Source organism: Meles meles, chromosome 5, assembly GCF_922984935.1.
Source record: "Meles meles chromosome 5, mMelMel3.1 paternal haplotype, whole genome shotgun sequence".
Taxonomy (NCBI): Eukaryota; Metazoa; Chordata; class Mammalia; order Carnivora; family Mustelidae; genus Meles; species Meles meles.
The window spans coordinates 86,984,683-87,001,946 of record NC_060070.1 but is presented as its reverse complement, the minus strand read 5'-3'; the positions used below and the strand labels follow the sequence as shown (position 1 = coordinate 87,001,946).

The window sequence follows — 17,264 nt, the reverse complement described above, 5'->3', positions numbered from 1 at the left end:
GTAACAGTATTCATTGTTTTTGCACCACACCCAGTGCTCCATGCAATACGTGCCCTCCCTATTACCCACCACCAGGTTCCCCCAACCTCCCACCCCCCGCCCCTTCAAAACCCTCAGGTTGTTTTTCAGAGTCCATAGTCTCTCATGGTTCATCTCCCCTTCCAGTTTCCCTCAACTCCCTCTCCTCTCCATCTCCCCATGTCCTCTGTGTTCTTTGTTATGCTCCACAAATAAGGGAGACCATATGATACTTGACTCTCTCTGCTTGACTTATTTCACTCAGCATAATCTCTTCCAGTCCGATCCATGTTGCTACAAAAGTTGGGTATTCATCCTTTCTGATGGAGGCATAATACTCCATCATGTATATGGACCACATCTTCCTTATCCAGTCGTCCGTTGAAGGGCATCTTGGTTCTTTCCACAGTTTGGCGACCGTGGTCATTGCTGCTATAAACATTGGGGTACATATGGCCCTTCTTTTCACTACATCTGTATCTTTGGGGTAAATACCCAGCAGTGCAATTGCAGGGTCATAGGGACCCTGCAATTAAATAAAAAATAATAAAATAAATAAATAAATAAATAAATAAAATAAAAAATAAAAAAAAAATAGAGCTATTTTTAATTTCTTGAGGAATCTCCACACTGTTCTCCAAAGTAGGCCCTTACCTTTTATTGCTCTCTTCTCCATGGTTAGAGATTCTACATCATTTTTAGATAGCTATCATTTTGTGGAAGCCCTTGGCTTTTATAAATGAACAGGTTGATACGGATTTGAAGTAGAGAGAGAGACTCAAAATCAAAACAGAGCTGGTGTTTCAGAATATAGCAGTTCATGAACAAAGAGAAGAGCATTATGTGTTGAAATGCCCAGAATAGTAAACAAACAAACAGAAAAGGTAAACAAGTCATGGCTGAGGGCAATAGTGTATTCTGAAAAGGGATTGGTACGATTTCCTAGATCATCTTCCTGCTTTATGAATTCTAAAACACTGAATCTATGTGTATATCATATTTCTCTAAACAAATTGATATTTACTGAATGTAACAAGTATATACAGTTTAGAGACTAGTAATAAAACAAGTGTCTATATACCCACCACCTGGCTTAGAAATCAAAGCCAGTACTTCTGAAGCTCCCCTAAGATTTCATCTTGGAAATGTAATCAATTAATATTTGGACCCATTGGTGGGAGTCCCTGCAAGATTTCGTTCTCCTCTTCCCAGACACATTATCCAGAATTTAATATAATAATTCCCTGGATTTCCTTTTTAGTTTTATTTTTATATATGCATCCCTAAACAAAGCACGTTTCTGGTTTTGTCTTTTTAAAAACTTTGTATAAATGCATTCATAATCTGTGTTTTTCTGTGCCTTGCTTTTTTCACTCAACATTATATGTTTTTCTTGTTCTTTTGGTTTTTGGTGTTTCAGAAGTCAAGGCTTTTTTTTTTTTTTTTGGAAAAGAACATTATGGTTTTCAGCTTATCTATTTGTACATAACCATAGTTCACTAAGGTCAATTAATGTATAGTTTCCCATTGTAGTCATATTTGAAATGTATTTATCCATTCTGTGTTTTATGGGGTATCATGGTTCCTCATAGTAAAATGCTTCAGGGTTAATTACTACATGTGGTTTGCTTTGTTCCGATCTTAGATTCAACTTTTTTTCTTAAGGCAATTTGGCATGGAAAATGTGCTCATGTCTTGCAATAACCGAGGAGTTCTAATTTCCCCTTTATCATTGATGTGAGATAATAATTCATTTTGTTCACAGCAGCCTACCAAGATATGTTTAGCTTCTCTTATCCTGATGCTGAATCTTGTGTTGGGCTCACAGTTCCCATGGAGAACGTTGCAACAATTGCGGATTGCGCCAGTGTGATTGAAGGAGTCAGTCGGAGCCGAAATGCCTTGCTGAATGGCGACACCAAGAATTACGACTGGGATTCCGGCTATACGTGTCACCAGCTTGGAAGTGGTGCGATTGTGGTTCAGCTGGCACAGCCGTACATGATCGGGTCAATACGGTAAGAAGGGTCCTTTTTGTTCATTACTTTTAAAACGGAAGACACATGTGCAGATTCTGTTTCAGAACAATGATGACCCTAATAACTTCAATGAAGATACATTCCTGTTGTTTGCTCTAAGTATAGAAGCGGGGTAACATGGAGAAACAGGGGGCTTGTTTGGAGCTCCAGTTGGGGAATACACCAAAATTAGGCCTGCAGTGACAGTAGATTAGAGGCCTCTCCTGGGTACGGCCCACCTCCTTCTTTTTTTTTTTTTTTTTTTTTAAATTCTTTTAAATTTATTTGACAGACAGAAATCACAAGTAGGCAGAGAGGAAGGCAGAGAGAGAGGGGGAAGGCAGGCTCCCTGCTGAGCAGAGAGCCCGATGTGGGACTCGGTCCCAGGACCCTGAGATCATGACCTGAGCTGAAGGCAGAGGCTTTAACCCACTGAGCCACCGAGGTGCTCCGCCCACCTCCTTCTTAAGTCTCAATTTGTGTTGGTTAAGGACTTAGAGGATAATGTCAGGAGAGGCTATATAGATTAAAAACTAATTTTCAACACCAATAAATTTACATCTGAACCAAACATGTGAATATGAGGCCTGGTACTAAGAAAAAAAAATCTTCTTAATGAAAATCTGGGTTTTGGATGGTTGTTTTCATTTTGTTTTACTTTGTTTTCAGAAAGGAACTTTAACCCAGCATTGCTTGATTTATAGGATCATATAATTTTAAAATGCGATACTGGTGACACCCCCCAGAGGATATATTTTTAGTTCAAGAGGGCCATGTGGAATGTATTGAATAGGCTGCCCTTTTCTTGCTTTTTTTCTGAATGTTCCAAGGAGGTCTCTGAAAGACTAATGTATATACATTTATGTTTAACAGTAGGTAAGGTGTGTTACATGATATCTGAGCCTGCCAGGGGTGGAGATCTCGGTGGGGTGTGACTGCCTAACCCCACCATCATGTTCTACCACATTTGCTCTGTTGTTTCCTATTCTCATGTTCAAGTCTTTGTGTAGAAAGAGAGAAAAAGCACAAAAAGTAAGGTAGTAGGATTTTAACCGGCAAACGTGTATTGATGTTTAGGCTAATGACCACAGAGGTTTTTGCAACCTGCTGGTCCCCGGGGCCACTCCGATGAATGATGTTGGATTTGTGGAAGAATTCAGACTGTGGATTTCTTCATTTAAATTGTCAACTCCTTTTCATAAAGGGCCACATACAGGTTGAGTAACGTAGGCAACTATCACACACACAGAGAAGCCTTGGCCTCATGCTGTGGACTAGACAAACCCTCTTGGTGTTTAAGAAAGGAGAAGGAGAAGCCACAGTCAGTCTGGACAAGCTACCAGTGCAAATAAACCTCCATCAGATGGCAAACAAGACTCCATCCTTCCTTTTATCTCAGCTGTGGGCATTAACTAAGGCAGTCGTAGGCTATCTATTTAGTAAGCCGTTCTAGAATTTTTGGCATTGATGGTGGGAAACTTACCTAATGTTTCCCATTATAGTCTATCCCTCTTCACTGTAAAAATCTGGGGAACCATTGTCCTTCTCCTGTCACTGGCACTCCTTACAGTCTTCACAGTTACTTTAAGATTACCAGTTGTGTCTCTGAGATTACATCTGCAATTTCTTTCTGCGGGTGTGGGGTGTAACTCACCGGAGCCAGGAGAGTTGGAATCATTAAAATTGACTGGATACTCTCTTTCACTTCACGTATTTGGGGCTTCAGTTCTGTCTTTATTATGTTTGTTCTGCCATTTCTAATTTGAAGACCAGTCTTCTCGTCATTGAAGACAGAAGCAAAGCAGCAGCTTAGTGGCTCTTCCCACTCTCTTCCAATGTTGCCTGTATTCTGTCTGCTCACCTGGCACTCCAGCCCCACCCCCAGCACTGTTACATGTGCATCTCACACCAATGTGTCGGACATGGAACCCATTATCCCCCCTTGCCCCACTCACCTCGAGATTTCCCTCCTCACATTCAGTGGCACCATCCATCTGTCTGTAGACTAAGCCAAAAACATGGCGGTCTTCCCGAATTTACTCCTCTCTCTCACCTCCCCTTCTCAGCCAGTCGTCAGTCCTGGCTCCTGAATATCTCACAAAGTCTTCCGCTCTTCCCATCTCCACTACCGTTACCACAGTTGTACCTTTGTGGTTTTTCTTCTCCCCCTGGTCTGCCGGACTTCCATCTGGCCCTTCCTTCCCCACCTGCAACCGTCTCCCCGCCCCAGATCTGACGTGGTTATGCCCCTTCAGGAGAAAATTCAGATGAAGGCATTTGAGAACAATCTGACGTGCTTCTGTCGACACAGCCTTGTCTCCCACTTCTCTGTCCACCCCCATACGTGCCAGTCTCGTCCTGTCCAGCTGCTCGCAGTTTTGCACGTGCCATCCCTCTCTCACCTCTGTGCCTTCAACTCTCGGAACATACTGTTCTCGTGGCTGGTGTCTCTCACGACATCCCCATCACCTCTTTTTTACCTGCTCTTCCTCCCACTTCAAGACTCCGCTCCTCCAGGAATGCTTCCCTAACCTCCCATCATTTCCTGGGCTGATTCAGACCTCCCTCTTCAGCGATCCCCATACATTCTGTATGTACGTTCTACTGGAGCATTTGTCATATTTGGATTATAATCGTTTACGTGCTGTCTCTTCCCAGCCCCCCTGACATATAAAGCCTGTGGCAACTCAGAATAAGCATCCCTTGACAGATCAAATGTGTAGATGAGGTAGTCTGTCAAGGATAGAGGGGAAATTATAGCAGGTACAGTAGGAGATCTAGAATTTTAGATTCAGCAGGAACACATGAGGTCTCCACCAGGGTGACAGCTCCAAGTGGGACAAACAGGCTGTTTGTGTGGCAAGGCCACCTTGACCTCTAGCTCTACCCAAACAATCAGAGATAATCGATCTAACTCCAGGTGGTATTGAGGCTTAAAGCAAGAGAGAACAGCGCCCATGTGGCTTTCTTTAATTATGAATGAAAATGGTTCCCCCAAACTATTTTTTCTTTCCGGGACTCGGAGTGGCAGTAATCAGCATGAGCACAACCAAAGGCAGAATTGTATATCTCAGCCACCAGACTTCCTTAAGCCCAGCTATTGTTTTTGCAGTGAGAAAATCCATGCAATTGAAGTCCTGTGTAACTGGCTGAGCACTGAAAGAGACACGTCTCTGTGAAACTAACATTATGTTGTCAGGATCTGCATTTGCCTCTTCTGTGACATTATTAAGAAGAAAGAGAGAGGGATTTCTTAACCATTGGTGCCTGTGGACATGCTGGATACCCTGGCAGGCCATGGTTAGCAGCTGCTGATGTGCCCAGACAGACATTTATTGATAGGAAACTAGATCAGTGGCACCTCTTCATGGGGATGGGTAATTGACCAATGACAGGATGATTAGTTGGTGACATTTGACCCTCAGCTTCTATTGCTTGTGATGACTGACTTGCTTTCCTAGTCACTGTATCTGAAAAAGCTCAGTGATTTTAAATTGACACCCAGAGGGAGAATGCTACAGAGCTGAATGACTAACACTTTCCCCATCTAAGAAGCAGGAGATCTGGCAATCCTGGAAACTCTTCCTCTGGGAAAGCCCAATCACATGGTACACTGGCTTTAAAAATTCAGATTTCTTTGTAGATGATGACTACGAAGGCAAAGGACTCAGGGGGGAATTGTCTTGATCACGGCAGTCTAATTTCTTAAGGGAGAATATAATTGTTTTGTGGGTAAAGATATCTTTTGTGTGTTTGTTTTCATTCAAAGAAATAATTTCTTCCTTTCCTGAGCCTTTACCTGTAGCCGAGTAGGCAAGCAGAAACTTCTTCCTTGATAGACGATGCTTGTGCCTAACCACAGGCCGTGGGTGCCCAGTACCCGTCCCCATATGGTGTCCTGGAGGGGTTGACCTTGAAACATGACCCCTGACCATCCCTCCTCCCCCCTCATTTGCTTGCATTCAATTAGTAAACATTTCTTGAGCCTTCTACTGTGCCAGGCACTGTTCTAAGTACTAGGGATAGAGCACTGAATAAAGCAAACATTGGTGCTGTCCCAAAGCTGACGTTCTTGTCAGGGGGAGATAAACAGTAAACAACACTGTTTGTAACATGTCAGATTCTTCAAAGGGCTGTGGTACCAACCAGGAGGGGGACTAGGGCATAGACAGTGCAGTTTTAGAGGCAGTGGTCAGGGAAGCCAGTGCAGAGCCTGAAGGAGGGGAAGAGCAAGCCATCTGGGGACCTAGGGGATGAGCATCAGAGGCAGAGTACTGAGGCCTCAAGGGCGAGCATGTCTGGCAGGTGGCAGGAGCAGCGAGAGGCCACTGTGGCTAGAGCTGGGTGAGAGGCAGAGAGCAAGAAGCAAGGCGAGGGAGGTGACTTGGAGAGTCGACAGCCCTGAGATTTGTTGCTGTTTCTGTATTCAGTCACCAACTTCCAGAATCATCCTGCCCACCACCACACATCCATCCTGGCGTTTCATTAGCACCACAAGAGGACAGTGTTCTTGGCTAAGGAGAAGAGGGGCAGGGCAGGGGAGGCCGCCATGCCTTCAGAAACGCCTTCGTTGCTCCTGACCTGCCTTTATCCTACCAGCTCCTGGAAGAGAAACTGCAGAGGCGTCCAGTCCTTGCAGCTTAACAGGAAACTTGCTCCCCAGCTCTTTCTTTTCTTTCTCTCTCCCAAGAGCTAGAGCAGGCCATGTGACTGAAAAATAAAGAAGAGTGGCTTTGTTGTTGCTAGATTTACAGGCACAGCCAGTTATTCACTGTATATGAGAAAAAAAGAGAGACATGGTCTGGAATATACCTTACAAGTAGGTAACTAAGTTGTAATTGTATCATTTTTGTGCCACTTTTTTTTTTAATATGGAAGGTTCAGCTCACTTTAAAGATTATATTTATTTATTTGACAGACAGAGATCACAAGCAGGCAGAGAGGCAGGCAAAGAGAGGGTGGGGTGGGAGTGGGGAAGCATGCTCCCCGCTGAGCAGGGAGCCTGATGCGGGGCTCTATCCCAGGACCCTGGGATCATGAAGGCAGGGCTTTAGCCCGCTGAGCCACCCAGGTGCGCCTTTGTGCCACTTTAAAACATTAAGATTTAAATAACAAGAAATCTTCAGAGACCTGACCACATAAAAAGACCAGGGTAAAGTCATAATAACTAACCAATCTACCTGATGTCTTAGTTTATAGTCCCTCTGTCACCTTAGTTTAAGACTTATTATCTTTCTACTTGCTAATCATGGTATCTTTATCAGTGTTTTCAGGCTGATATGAGAATCACACATGCTGTGTATTACGCAGGCCTGTCACCCAGGCCTTTTCAGCTAATCAGTGACAGCACTTTGCGAAAACCCTAATTATACAATAGTCAATTGAATTAACAATTTTTACATTAGCCTGAAAATGATTGTTTTGTAATTGATATGCACAATACTGTAAGTAAAACTTCCCTACTACTTTAACTACAAACCTTAATTGCAAGTAAGTAGGCTGTCTGGAGATGAAACCACGCACGTAGATGCAATTAAATAAACCCACAGTCTCTCCGGGTGCTATGAGGACTAAGGAGTTATGGACAGAAAAACAGAGTTTCTCAGTCGAAAAGTGTTACGTGAACATAATATGTTCGGACAAAATGGGATGGGTTCAGCCCAAAGTATGTTCTTGGTGGGCTTTCATAATCTCTTTAATCTGTGCGGCTGAGCCTTTTTATTTTGTAGTAGGAAGAAACCAGTTTTGCCACTTAGAAAAGTTAATCTGGCACAGAATGTCCGAAGCACAAATCAGTTTATGTCTTGCAGTTTTGTTTTTTTTTAAGATTTTATTCATTTATTTGACAGAGAGAGAGAGAGATCACAAGCAGGCAGAGAGAGAGAGGAGGAAGCAGGCTCCCAGCTGAGCAGAGCCCAGTGCGGGGCTCGATCCCAGGACCTTGGGATCATGACCTGAGCCTAAGGCAGAGGCTTTAACCCACTGAGCCACCCAGGCACCCCTATGTCTTGCCGTTTTTAAACATAGAGAAAATGAAGCAATAGCTAGTTTATCTTGAAAAAAAAAAGAAAGAAAGAAAAGAAAAGAAAAAAAGCAGGTGTGCCACTGTGGTCCGTTTTCATCCCAGGGTATTTTTCTTTCTCAGGGAGCTGTCAAGCTCGTGCCCGGTTCAGCTGCCCTTTCACTGTTGCGTGGCTACAACCAACGCCAGATTATCTTCTCAGTTTGTAAATGACGGGGACCTCTTTCGGACTGCTATTTTTCCTTCTTCCCACTGTTTATCGCCCTGCCAGGCTATTGCTCACCCACTTTCCTCCCAAAGGATAAGCGCAGAAAAGAAGGAGGAGAGGAATCACAAACCATCCCATTTTGTTTCCCATTTAATAGCTCCAAATGAAGGCTTGGTCAGTAAGGGTGGGGAGAGGAACCGAAGCTAATGACACAAAGGACGTTTGGTAATTGTTTGAGTATTCTCTGTATCTGTGCTGCCTTCAGTCTCTCAAAGGACCGCAGATAATCTCTGGTTGAAGACAGTGCTTTTGTAGTACGGAGATGGACGTGGGTCTTTGCGGTGACTTCCAGGTGCCCAGGACAGTACTGTGTGCCGTGAGCACTCAATAAACACTCATTGACTGAACTGACAACATAGTATGTTAGTGCAACTAAAGGGAGTTCTATCTATCAACTAAATTGGACATCATATTTGCTCAGTGTGTCTGATCTAAGTGTATGTGAGGAAACTGCTAACGATCTGGCATCTCCAGCAAATGACTGAGATTAAGCTGTGGAGTTCGGCGCTCATATTAGCACAGGGAAGGGCGCCCACCTCATGCACTTCACGCCGCTTCCATTTCGTTCTGTCTGAGTGCTGCACAGGCAAGCAGTCCATCCATTTACATCACGAGAGCCTTCTTTGCAACCTAGAGAGTGAGAAATTTCCTTTTTTATAGTTTAAAGAATACAACAAACACTAAGTATATGACTTCTCTGGCTTGGATTAAGATTGCCTATAATTCTAGTCAAAATTGGAAATATATTTTACAAAATTTGCTTCTTATCAGTCATGTTGAGCATCATCTGTCACAGCCCTGAACCAAAGAATTCTTCCTTGTCTCCCTGATCCATGATTTATTTACCAAGTGTTGTTTCTCTCTCAGCCGGTCTGCCTCGCACTAAAGTCTTCTCTTATCACTCTCAGACCTCAGAACTCTGGTTCCCAGAAAAATCGTTGAATAAAAAATTGTATCTGTGGTTCCCAGTAGACACTGGAGTCTGGGCTGGGTGAATACTTAGGAGACCAGAAATCCTGGAGCCTGGAAACGGATAGCAGAGTTTGGGGGCTTGGTAAATATGTCTCAGTCAGTTTCCTCCTAGAGCTTTTTCGAGACCAGAAAATATTGCTATGGCAACTAAGTTGCATGTTAAAAATACAGGAGGGGCACCAGAATTCAGATATTCTTTGGAAAAGCAAGAAAGGTTAAATGCCAAAAAAATTCTGTCTGTGTGTGTGTGTGTGTGTGTGTGTGTGTGTGTTTGATTTACCTCACATGTCAGCCATTTATCTCTCTTGAGTGATTAGAGAACTTGACAACTAGTCATCATAAAATATAGCTGAGTACATAAAAAGAAAAATTTTTCTGGTTTTCAAAGATTAAACCATCAAGAAGACATTTTTACACAGGATATCAACCGTATTTGACTCAATATTTCACAAACATAGGTTTAGTAATTATCCAGATTTTTTACATCAGACACTTGTAAGAAAAATCTTCAGAAACAATCACAAAACAAGTAATAAAATGGCAATAAATACCTAACTATCAATAATTACTTTGAATGTAAATGAACTAAATGCTACAATCAAAAGACATAGGGTGGCAGAATGGATTACAATAACAAGACCCACTTATATGATGCCTACGAGAGACTCATTTTGTTTGTTTGTTTATTTATTTATACATACATACAGGAGACTCATTTTAGACCTAAAGACATCTACAGATTAAAGATAAGGTCATGGAGAAACATCTATGATGCAAATGGATGTCAAAAGAAAACCAGAGTAGCAATTACTTATATGAGACAAAATAGATTTTAAAACAAAGACTCTAAAAAAAGAAGAGGGACAATACATAATAATAAAGGGAACAACCCAACAAGAAGATACAACAGTTGTAGATATTTATGTACCCAACATAGGAGCACACAAATATATAATACGGTTAGTAATAAGTGTGAAGGAACTAATCGATAATATAATAGTAGGGGACTTTAACACCCCATTTATATCGATGGACAGATCATCTAAACAAAATCAGCAAGGAAGCGATGGCTCTGAATGACACAGTGGACCAGAAAAATTTAACAGATATAGTCAGGTCATTCCATCCTAAAACAGCAGAATACACATTCTTTTCAGGTGCACTGGGACATTCTCTAGAATAGATCACATACTAGGTCACAAACCAGGTCTCAACAAATTCAAAATGATCGAAACATATCGGGCATCTTTTCCAACCAAAACACTTTGAAATTAGAACTCAACCACAGGAAAATATCTGGAATGACCACAAATACATGGAGGTTAATAATATGCTCCTAAACAATGAATGGGTCAACCAGGAAATTTAAAAGAACATGGAAGCAAATGAAAATGAAAACGTGACTGTCCAACTTGGATGCAGCAAAAGCGATTATAAGAGGGAAGTTCATAGCGATACAGACCTACCTCAAGAAGCAAGAAAAATCTCAAATAAACAACCTAACCTTACACCTGCAGGAGCTAGGAAAAGGACAAAAAGCAAAGCTTAAAACCAGCAGAGGAAAGGAAATAATAAAGATTAGAGCAGAAATAAATGACATAGAAACTAAAAACAAAAACAAACAAACAAAAAAAAAAAAACAGAACTCATCAATGAAACCAGGAACTGGTTCTTTGAAAATATCGATAAAATTGATAAACCTCCAGGTAGATGTGTCAGGAAAAAAAAGAGAGGACTCAAAATAAATAAAACCACAAATGAGAGAGGAAAAATAACACCACAGAAAGACAGAAAAGAATGTTATGAGAAATTACATGCCAACAAATTGGACAACCTAGAAGAAATGGACAAATTCCTAGAAATGTCTAAACTGCCAAAACTGAAACAGGAAGAAATAGGAAATTTGAACAGCCTGATAACCAGCAAAGAAATTGAATCAGTATCAAAAAAACTTCCAACAAACAAAAACCCAGGACTATATGGCTTGAGAGGCGAAGTTTACCAAATATTTAAGGAAGGTGAAGACCTGTTCTTCACAAGCTATTCCAAAAAAAGAAAAGGAAGGAACACTTCCAAATTCATTCTACGAGACCAGCATTATCCTAATACCAGAACTGGATAAAGACACCACAAGAAAAAAAAAAGAGAGAGAACTGTAGGCCAGTATCTCTGATAAACATAAATGCAAAAATCCTCAGTAAAATATTAGCAAATTGAACCCAACGATACATTTAAAAAAATCATTTACCACAATCAAGTGGGATTTATTCCTGGGTTGCAGGGATGGTTCCATATTCACAAATCAATCAACATGATACATCACATCATCAAGATAAAGGATAAGAACCATATGATCATTTCGCTAGATTCAGAAAAAGCATTTGACAAAGTACAACATCCATTCATGATAAAATCCTTCAACAAAGCAGGTTTAGAAGGAACACATCTCAACGTAATAAAAGCCATCTATCAAAAACCCACAGCTTACATCATCCTCAATAGGGAAAAACTGAGAGCTTTTCCTCTAAGGTCAGGAATAAGTCAAGGATGTCCATTCTCACCACTTTTGTTCAACATAGTACTAGAAAGTCCTAGCCACAGCAGTCAGACAACAAAAAGAAAGAAAGGGCATCCAGATCGTTAAGGAAGAAGTAAAACTATCATTATTTGCAGATGACATGATATTATATATAGATAACCCAAAAGACTCCACCAAAAAACTAATAGAACTGATAAACCAATTCAATAAAGTCTCAGGAAACAAAATCAATGTATAGAAATCTGTTGCATTTCTAGGGGTGCCTGGGTGGCTCAGTGGGTTGGGCCTCTGCCTTTGACTCGGGTCGTGGTCTCAGGATCCTGGGATCGAATCCTGCGTCAGGCTCTCTGCTCAGCGGGGAGCCTGCTTCCCCCCACCCCTGCCTGCCTCTCTGCTTACTTGTGCTCTCTCTCTGTCAAAAAAACAAAATCTTAAAAAAAAGAAAGAAAGAAAGAAATCTGTTACATTTCTATACACCAGTAATGAAGCAGCAGAAAGAGATATTAAGGGAATCAGTCCCATTTTTTAAAATTTTATTTATGATTATTTTTTAATGATGTATTTGAGAGAGGGGGGTGGGGGATTGTGGAGAGACAGAGGGAGGGAGAATCTTTTTTTTTTTTTTTTTAAGATTTTATTCATTTATTTGACAGAGATCTCAAGTAGGCGGAGAGGCAGGCAGAGAGAGAGGGAAGCAGGCTCCCCGCTGAGCAGAAAGCCCTTTGCGGGGCTTGATCCCAGGACTCTGGGATCCTGACCTGAGCCGAAGGCAGAGGCTTTAACCCACTGAGCCACCCAGGTGCCCCAGGAATCAGTCCCATTTATAGTTGCACTCAAAATATTAAGATACCTAGAAATAAAATAAACCTAACCAAAGAGGTGAAAGACCTGTACTCTGGAAACTAAAACAGTGATGAGAGAAATTTAAGATGACACAAAGAAATGGAAACACGTTCCATGCTCATGGGTTGGAAGAGCAAATATTTTTAAAATGTCTGTACTACCCAAAACTATTTATTTAATGTGGTCCCTAACAAAATACCAACATCATTTTTCACAGAACTAGAACAAACAATCCTGAAATTTGTATGAAACCACAAAAGACCCTGAATAGCCAAAGCAATCTTGAAAAAGAAAAGCAAAGCTGGAGGCATCACAGTTTTGGACTTCAAGTTATATTACAAAGCTGTAGTCATCAAAACAGTATGGTACTGGCACAAACATAGACACATAGATCAATAGAACAGAATAGAAAACCTAATAATAAACCCACAATTATATGGCCAGTTTATCTTCAACAAAGCAGGAAAGAATATGCAATGGGAAAAGGACAGTCTCTTCAAATGATATTGGAAAGAGTGGAGAGCAACATGCAAAATAAAGAAACTGAATCACTTTCTTATACCATACACAAAAATAAATTCAAAATGGATCAAAGACCTAACTGTGAGACCTGAAACTATAAAAATCCTAGAAGAGAGCGCAGCAGTAATTTCTCTGACATTGGCCATGGCAACATTTTTCTAGATATTGTCTCCTGAGGCAAGGGAAACAAAAGCAAAAATACAGTATTGAGTTATAAAACTCAACACCCCCCCAAAATAAAAATGGACAGAATACGTGAATAGACATTTCTCCAAAGAAGACACACAGATGGCCAACAGACACATGAAAAGATGTTCATCATCACTTACCATGAAGGAAATGCAAATCAAAACTACAATGAGATATCACCTCCCATCTGTCAGAATGGCTAAAATCAACAACACAAGAGACAACTGTTGGTGAGGATGTGGAGAAAAAGGAACACTGGTGCATTGTGGGTGGGAAAGCAAACTGCCACAGCCACTCTGGAAAATGGTATGGTGGTTCCTCAAAAAGTTAAAAATGGAACTACCCTAGGATCCAGCAGTTGCACTACTGGGTGTTTATCCAAAGAATGCAAAAACACTAAATCAAAGGGATACATGCGCCCTGATGTTCATAGCAGCACTATTTACGATAGCCAAGATATGGATGCAGCCCAGGTGACCATCGACTGATGAATGGATAAAGAAGATGTGGTGTATGTATACAGTGGAATGTGAAAGAACTTCATCTTGCCATTTGCAGTGACATGGATGGAGCTAGAGAATACAATGCTAAGCAAAACAAGTCCGAGAAAGACAAATACCATATGAAATCACTCATATGTGGACTTTAAGGAACAAACAAACAAGCAATGGGAAAGAGAGAGAGAGAAACAAACCAAGGAACAGACTCTGAACAAACTGATGGTTCCCAGAGGGGAGGGGGCAGGGGGATAGGGGAAACAGGGGATGGAGATTGAGGAGCACACTTATCATGATGAGCACAGAGCAGTGATACATGGATGTGTTGAATCATGATATCGTACAACTGAAACTAATGTGCCATTGTTTATTAAGTAACTGGAATTATTTTTTTTTTCCCAAGGTAACTGGAATTAAAATAAAAACTTAAAAAAAAGTAAGACCTTCTCAAACAAATACTGCTTCACCAGTAGTTCTCTAAACAATCATTTTTAACACCAGGATCATTCACCTTGGAAGAGCAAATAAAAGGAAAGCATCAACCTACCCTTTCTGTGGTTTCACTCCGGCAGATGCTTTCCACACTGCTCCCCAGTCCCCCACCCCCATAGCCCGTAGAGGGTCATAGAAATGTGGCTGTTCTCCTGAGAGCTTTCGGAAGCATAGGGCTTTCAGCAAATTGCCCCGAATTTTTACACATTTAATACATCAGATTGCTTAAGTATATCTTTTGAGTATGAGGTGAATAAAGCTGTTCTGAAAACTGGTGAAGGGTCACCGCAACTTAAGATTAACCCTTGAATTAATACAGTGCAGCAGTCTACCTTTGAAAACCTCCATTCCTCAGGTACCCTTAAATCAGAGAATCCCCCCCCACTCCTGCCTCCAGGAACCCAATTTTGTCACCTTGTTAAATTGCTTTTGGTGCCTCGTGGTAGCACCTGATGCAATCTCTCTCTCTTTTTTAAGCTTACTTAGCCCTTTGTAAACTGGTCACCCCACGGACACTCGATTGAAACATTCTGAACCAGCAGAAGCATTGAGATCAAGAAAAATCCTTCCACGTCCCGTTCTTTCCTCTCCCATCTGTCTACCTCCATTTTGTGTCCTTCTCCAAGGAAAAACGATTATGATGACAGGCTGCTTGGTGTCCCTTAGGGACTCCTTTGTGCAACTTTCCTGGCCACTCAGGGGCTGAGGTCCAGCTGAGGCATCCTTTTTGTCTTTCTGCTGCATTGCCTCTTTTAGCAATGTATTAGATTCAGCAGAAGGGGTATTGGTTACCTAGATAAATGCAGAGTATGCTTTTACTTCTCCCTGGATTTTCTTTCCTTCCCCTCCCTTAAGACCTAACAATAGGATCCTCTTTCTTCCTTTTGCCTTATGATATCCGAAACCGTGTCCCTCAATGATTAGGACATTACCAGCTTTGCCACGTTATTCTTTTACTGTAAATGATACCCTAGTCTAGACTGTTCAGATTTTCCATATGGTTTAATGTTGAGAAATAGCTAATGGTCCTTTTCCTTGCCACGTCTTAACAGTAGCTGGGAAGCTCTAGCTGCTTCATCGTCTCCATGTAAGAGGTGAAGAAACCAAAGTATAATTGAGTTCCTTTCTCTTTTTCTCTCCACCATGAGCGCGACATGCAGCTGGTGCTAAAAGTCTAGCTGGGAAGATTCCAGCATGTTGCACGGTCTTTACAGAGCCTCCTATGGCCTTAAAAAGAAAACGAGAGAAGGCATCACACCTTCTGGTTCAACCCATCCTCTTTCCTAAGGGTGTAAATTATAGACACTTTCATTAAATGTTGTGGCTAGGCCTTGACAACATTTGTTTTTATTACTAGCCTTCGTTTGCTCCAAAGGAGCTTACGTTTGGGCAGCATTTAGCCACAAATAACAGAACCAGATTAAGACTGACTTTTTAAATGTGTGTGTTTGTTTTGTTTTCACTTGTTTGTTTGGGTCTCACATAACAAAATGTCGGCAGGTGGATGTGGCTGGCATTAGTTCTGCAAATCAGCAAGCCCTTCAGTCTTTCTTGGTCTTTTTCACATGCATTTTTGCCCCAGGGTAAAATGACCTCTGCGAAGGCTTTAACTACTTTGTCTGCATTTAGGCAGGAAGAGGGAGAGGGCAAAGAGTAAAGAGTCCTGCCAGCCACTTCTGTACCTTTTTACTAGAAAAGCCCAACCTTTATTTGGAACTCCACCTAGCTGACTTCCACTGAGTCAGGAGGTGGAACTGGGTCATATGCTCAGCCTTAGCAAGGTTGGAGAAGTTGAGGGTCACTGTAAGGCCTTGGCCCATCCAGTGGGCAGTTCTGCCATACAACACTACCTCCTGCTTGACATTTCTTTTTTTTTTTTTTTTTTTTAAGATTTTATTTATTTATTTGACAGAGAGATACAAGTAGGCAGAGACGCAGGCAGAGAGAGTGAGAGGGAAGCAGGCTCCCTGCCGAGCAGAGAGCCCGATGCGGGACTCGATCCCAGGACCCTGAGATCATGACCTGAGCCGAAGGCAGCGGCTTAAACCACTGAGCCACCCAGGCGCCCCTGCTTGACATTTCTTATCTACCTTGGAAGTTGTATAAATCCCCATATTTCATGTGGTCTCTCTCTCTTTTTTTTTTAAAGCAGCCTTATTGAGATATAAGTCATATATCATACAATTTACCATTTAAAGTATACAATTCAGCAGAGTTTTTTTTTTTCATTTATTTTTTAAAGATGCCCTTTAAGCTTATAGCTTCTGGATGTCTCCAAAACAGTAAATATAATAATTACATTTTATATTATTCTCAGATTCAAAAACGTTCTGTAAATAAAAAGCCTGTGTCTGCTCACTGGGTAGTTCTGATCCAAAACAAGCAGAATTACTGATCATTTCTGTTTGTTCTGTCTCTCTCTCTCTTTTTTTTTTTAATAAATATGAGGGGTTCTTTTCTTTTTTTAAAAAAAATTATTAATTTGAGAGAGAGTAAGAGAACACAGGAGAGGGAGAAGCAGACTGAGTAGGGAACCCCTCCCCACCACCACATGCAGGACTTGATCCCAGAACCCCAAGATCATGCTCTGAGCCAAAGGCGGGTGCTTAACCAACTGAGCCACCCAGATGCCCCTCTTTGGGCACTCTTACTTCCTCTTTAATCTTTTAGCACAGCCAGGGTTAAGGTTACTGCCTCATCTCAGGGCCAGCTCAGTGCCTGACAGCAGGAGCCAGTGATCTCCTTCCTACTCTGATCCAGTGGTACTATTTGGGTTGATCCTTCCTTAAATTATAGTGGTAAGAACCAAGAATAAGTCTTGAGTATTGAAGAAGGCACAGGGCAGGCCACCAAGCTTGCTTTGATTGAAACTGTTGAGGCATAA

General features: G+C 41.5%; 1 protein-coding gene across 3 annotated transcripts in view; it reads left to right on the top strand.

The window, feature by feature from the left end:
* Positions 1-17,264, top strand: part of BTBD9 (BTB domain containing 9) — a 422,827-nt gene that overhangs the window by 307,415 nt on the left and 98,148 nt on the right. For all 3 annotated transcript variants that reach the window (XR_006818290.1, XR_006818291.1, XM_046004605.1), the window contains exon 8: positions 1,847-2,036. Coding sequence is in view for 1 of the 3 variants with exons in the window: in XM_046004605.1 (XP_045860561.1) it covers positions 1,847-2,036 (190 nt within the window). In the remaining 2 variants the exon portion in view is untranslated. The remainder of the gene's footprint in view (positions 1-1,846; positions 2,037-17,264) is intronic.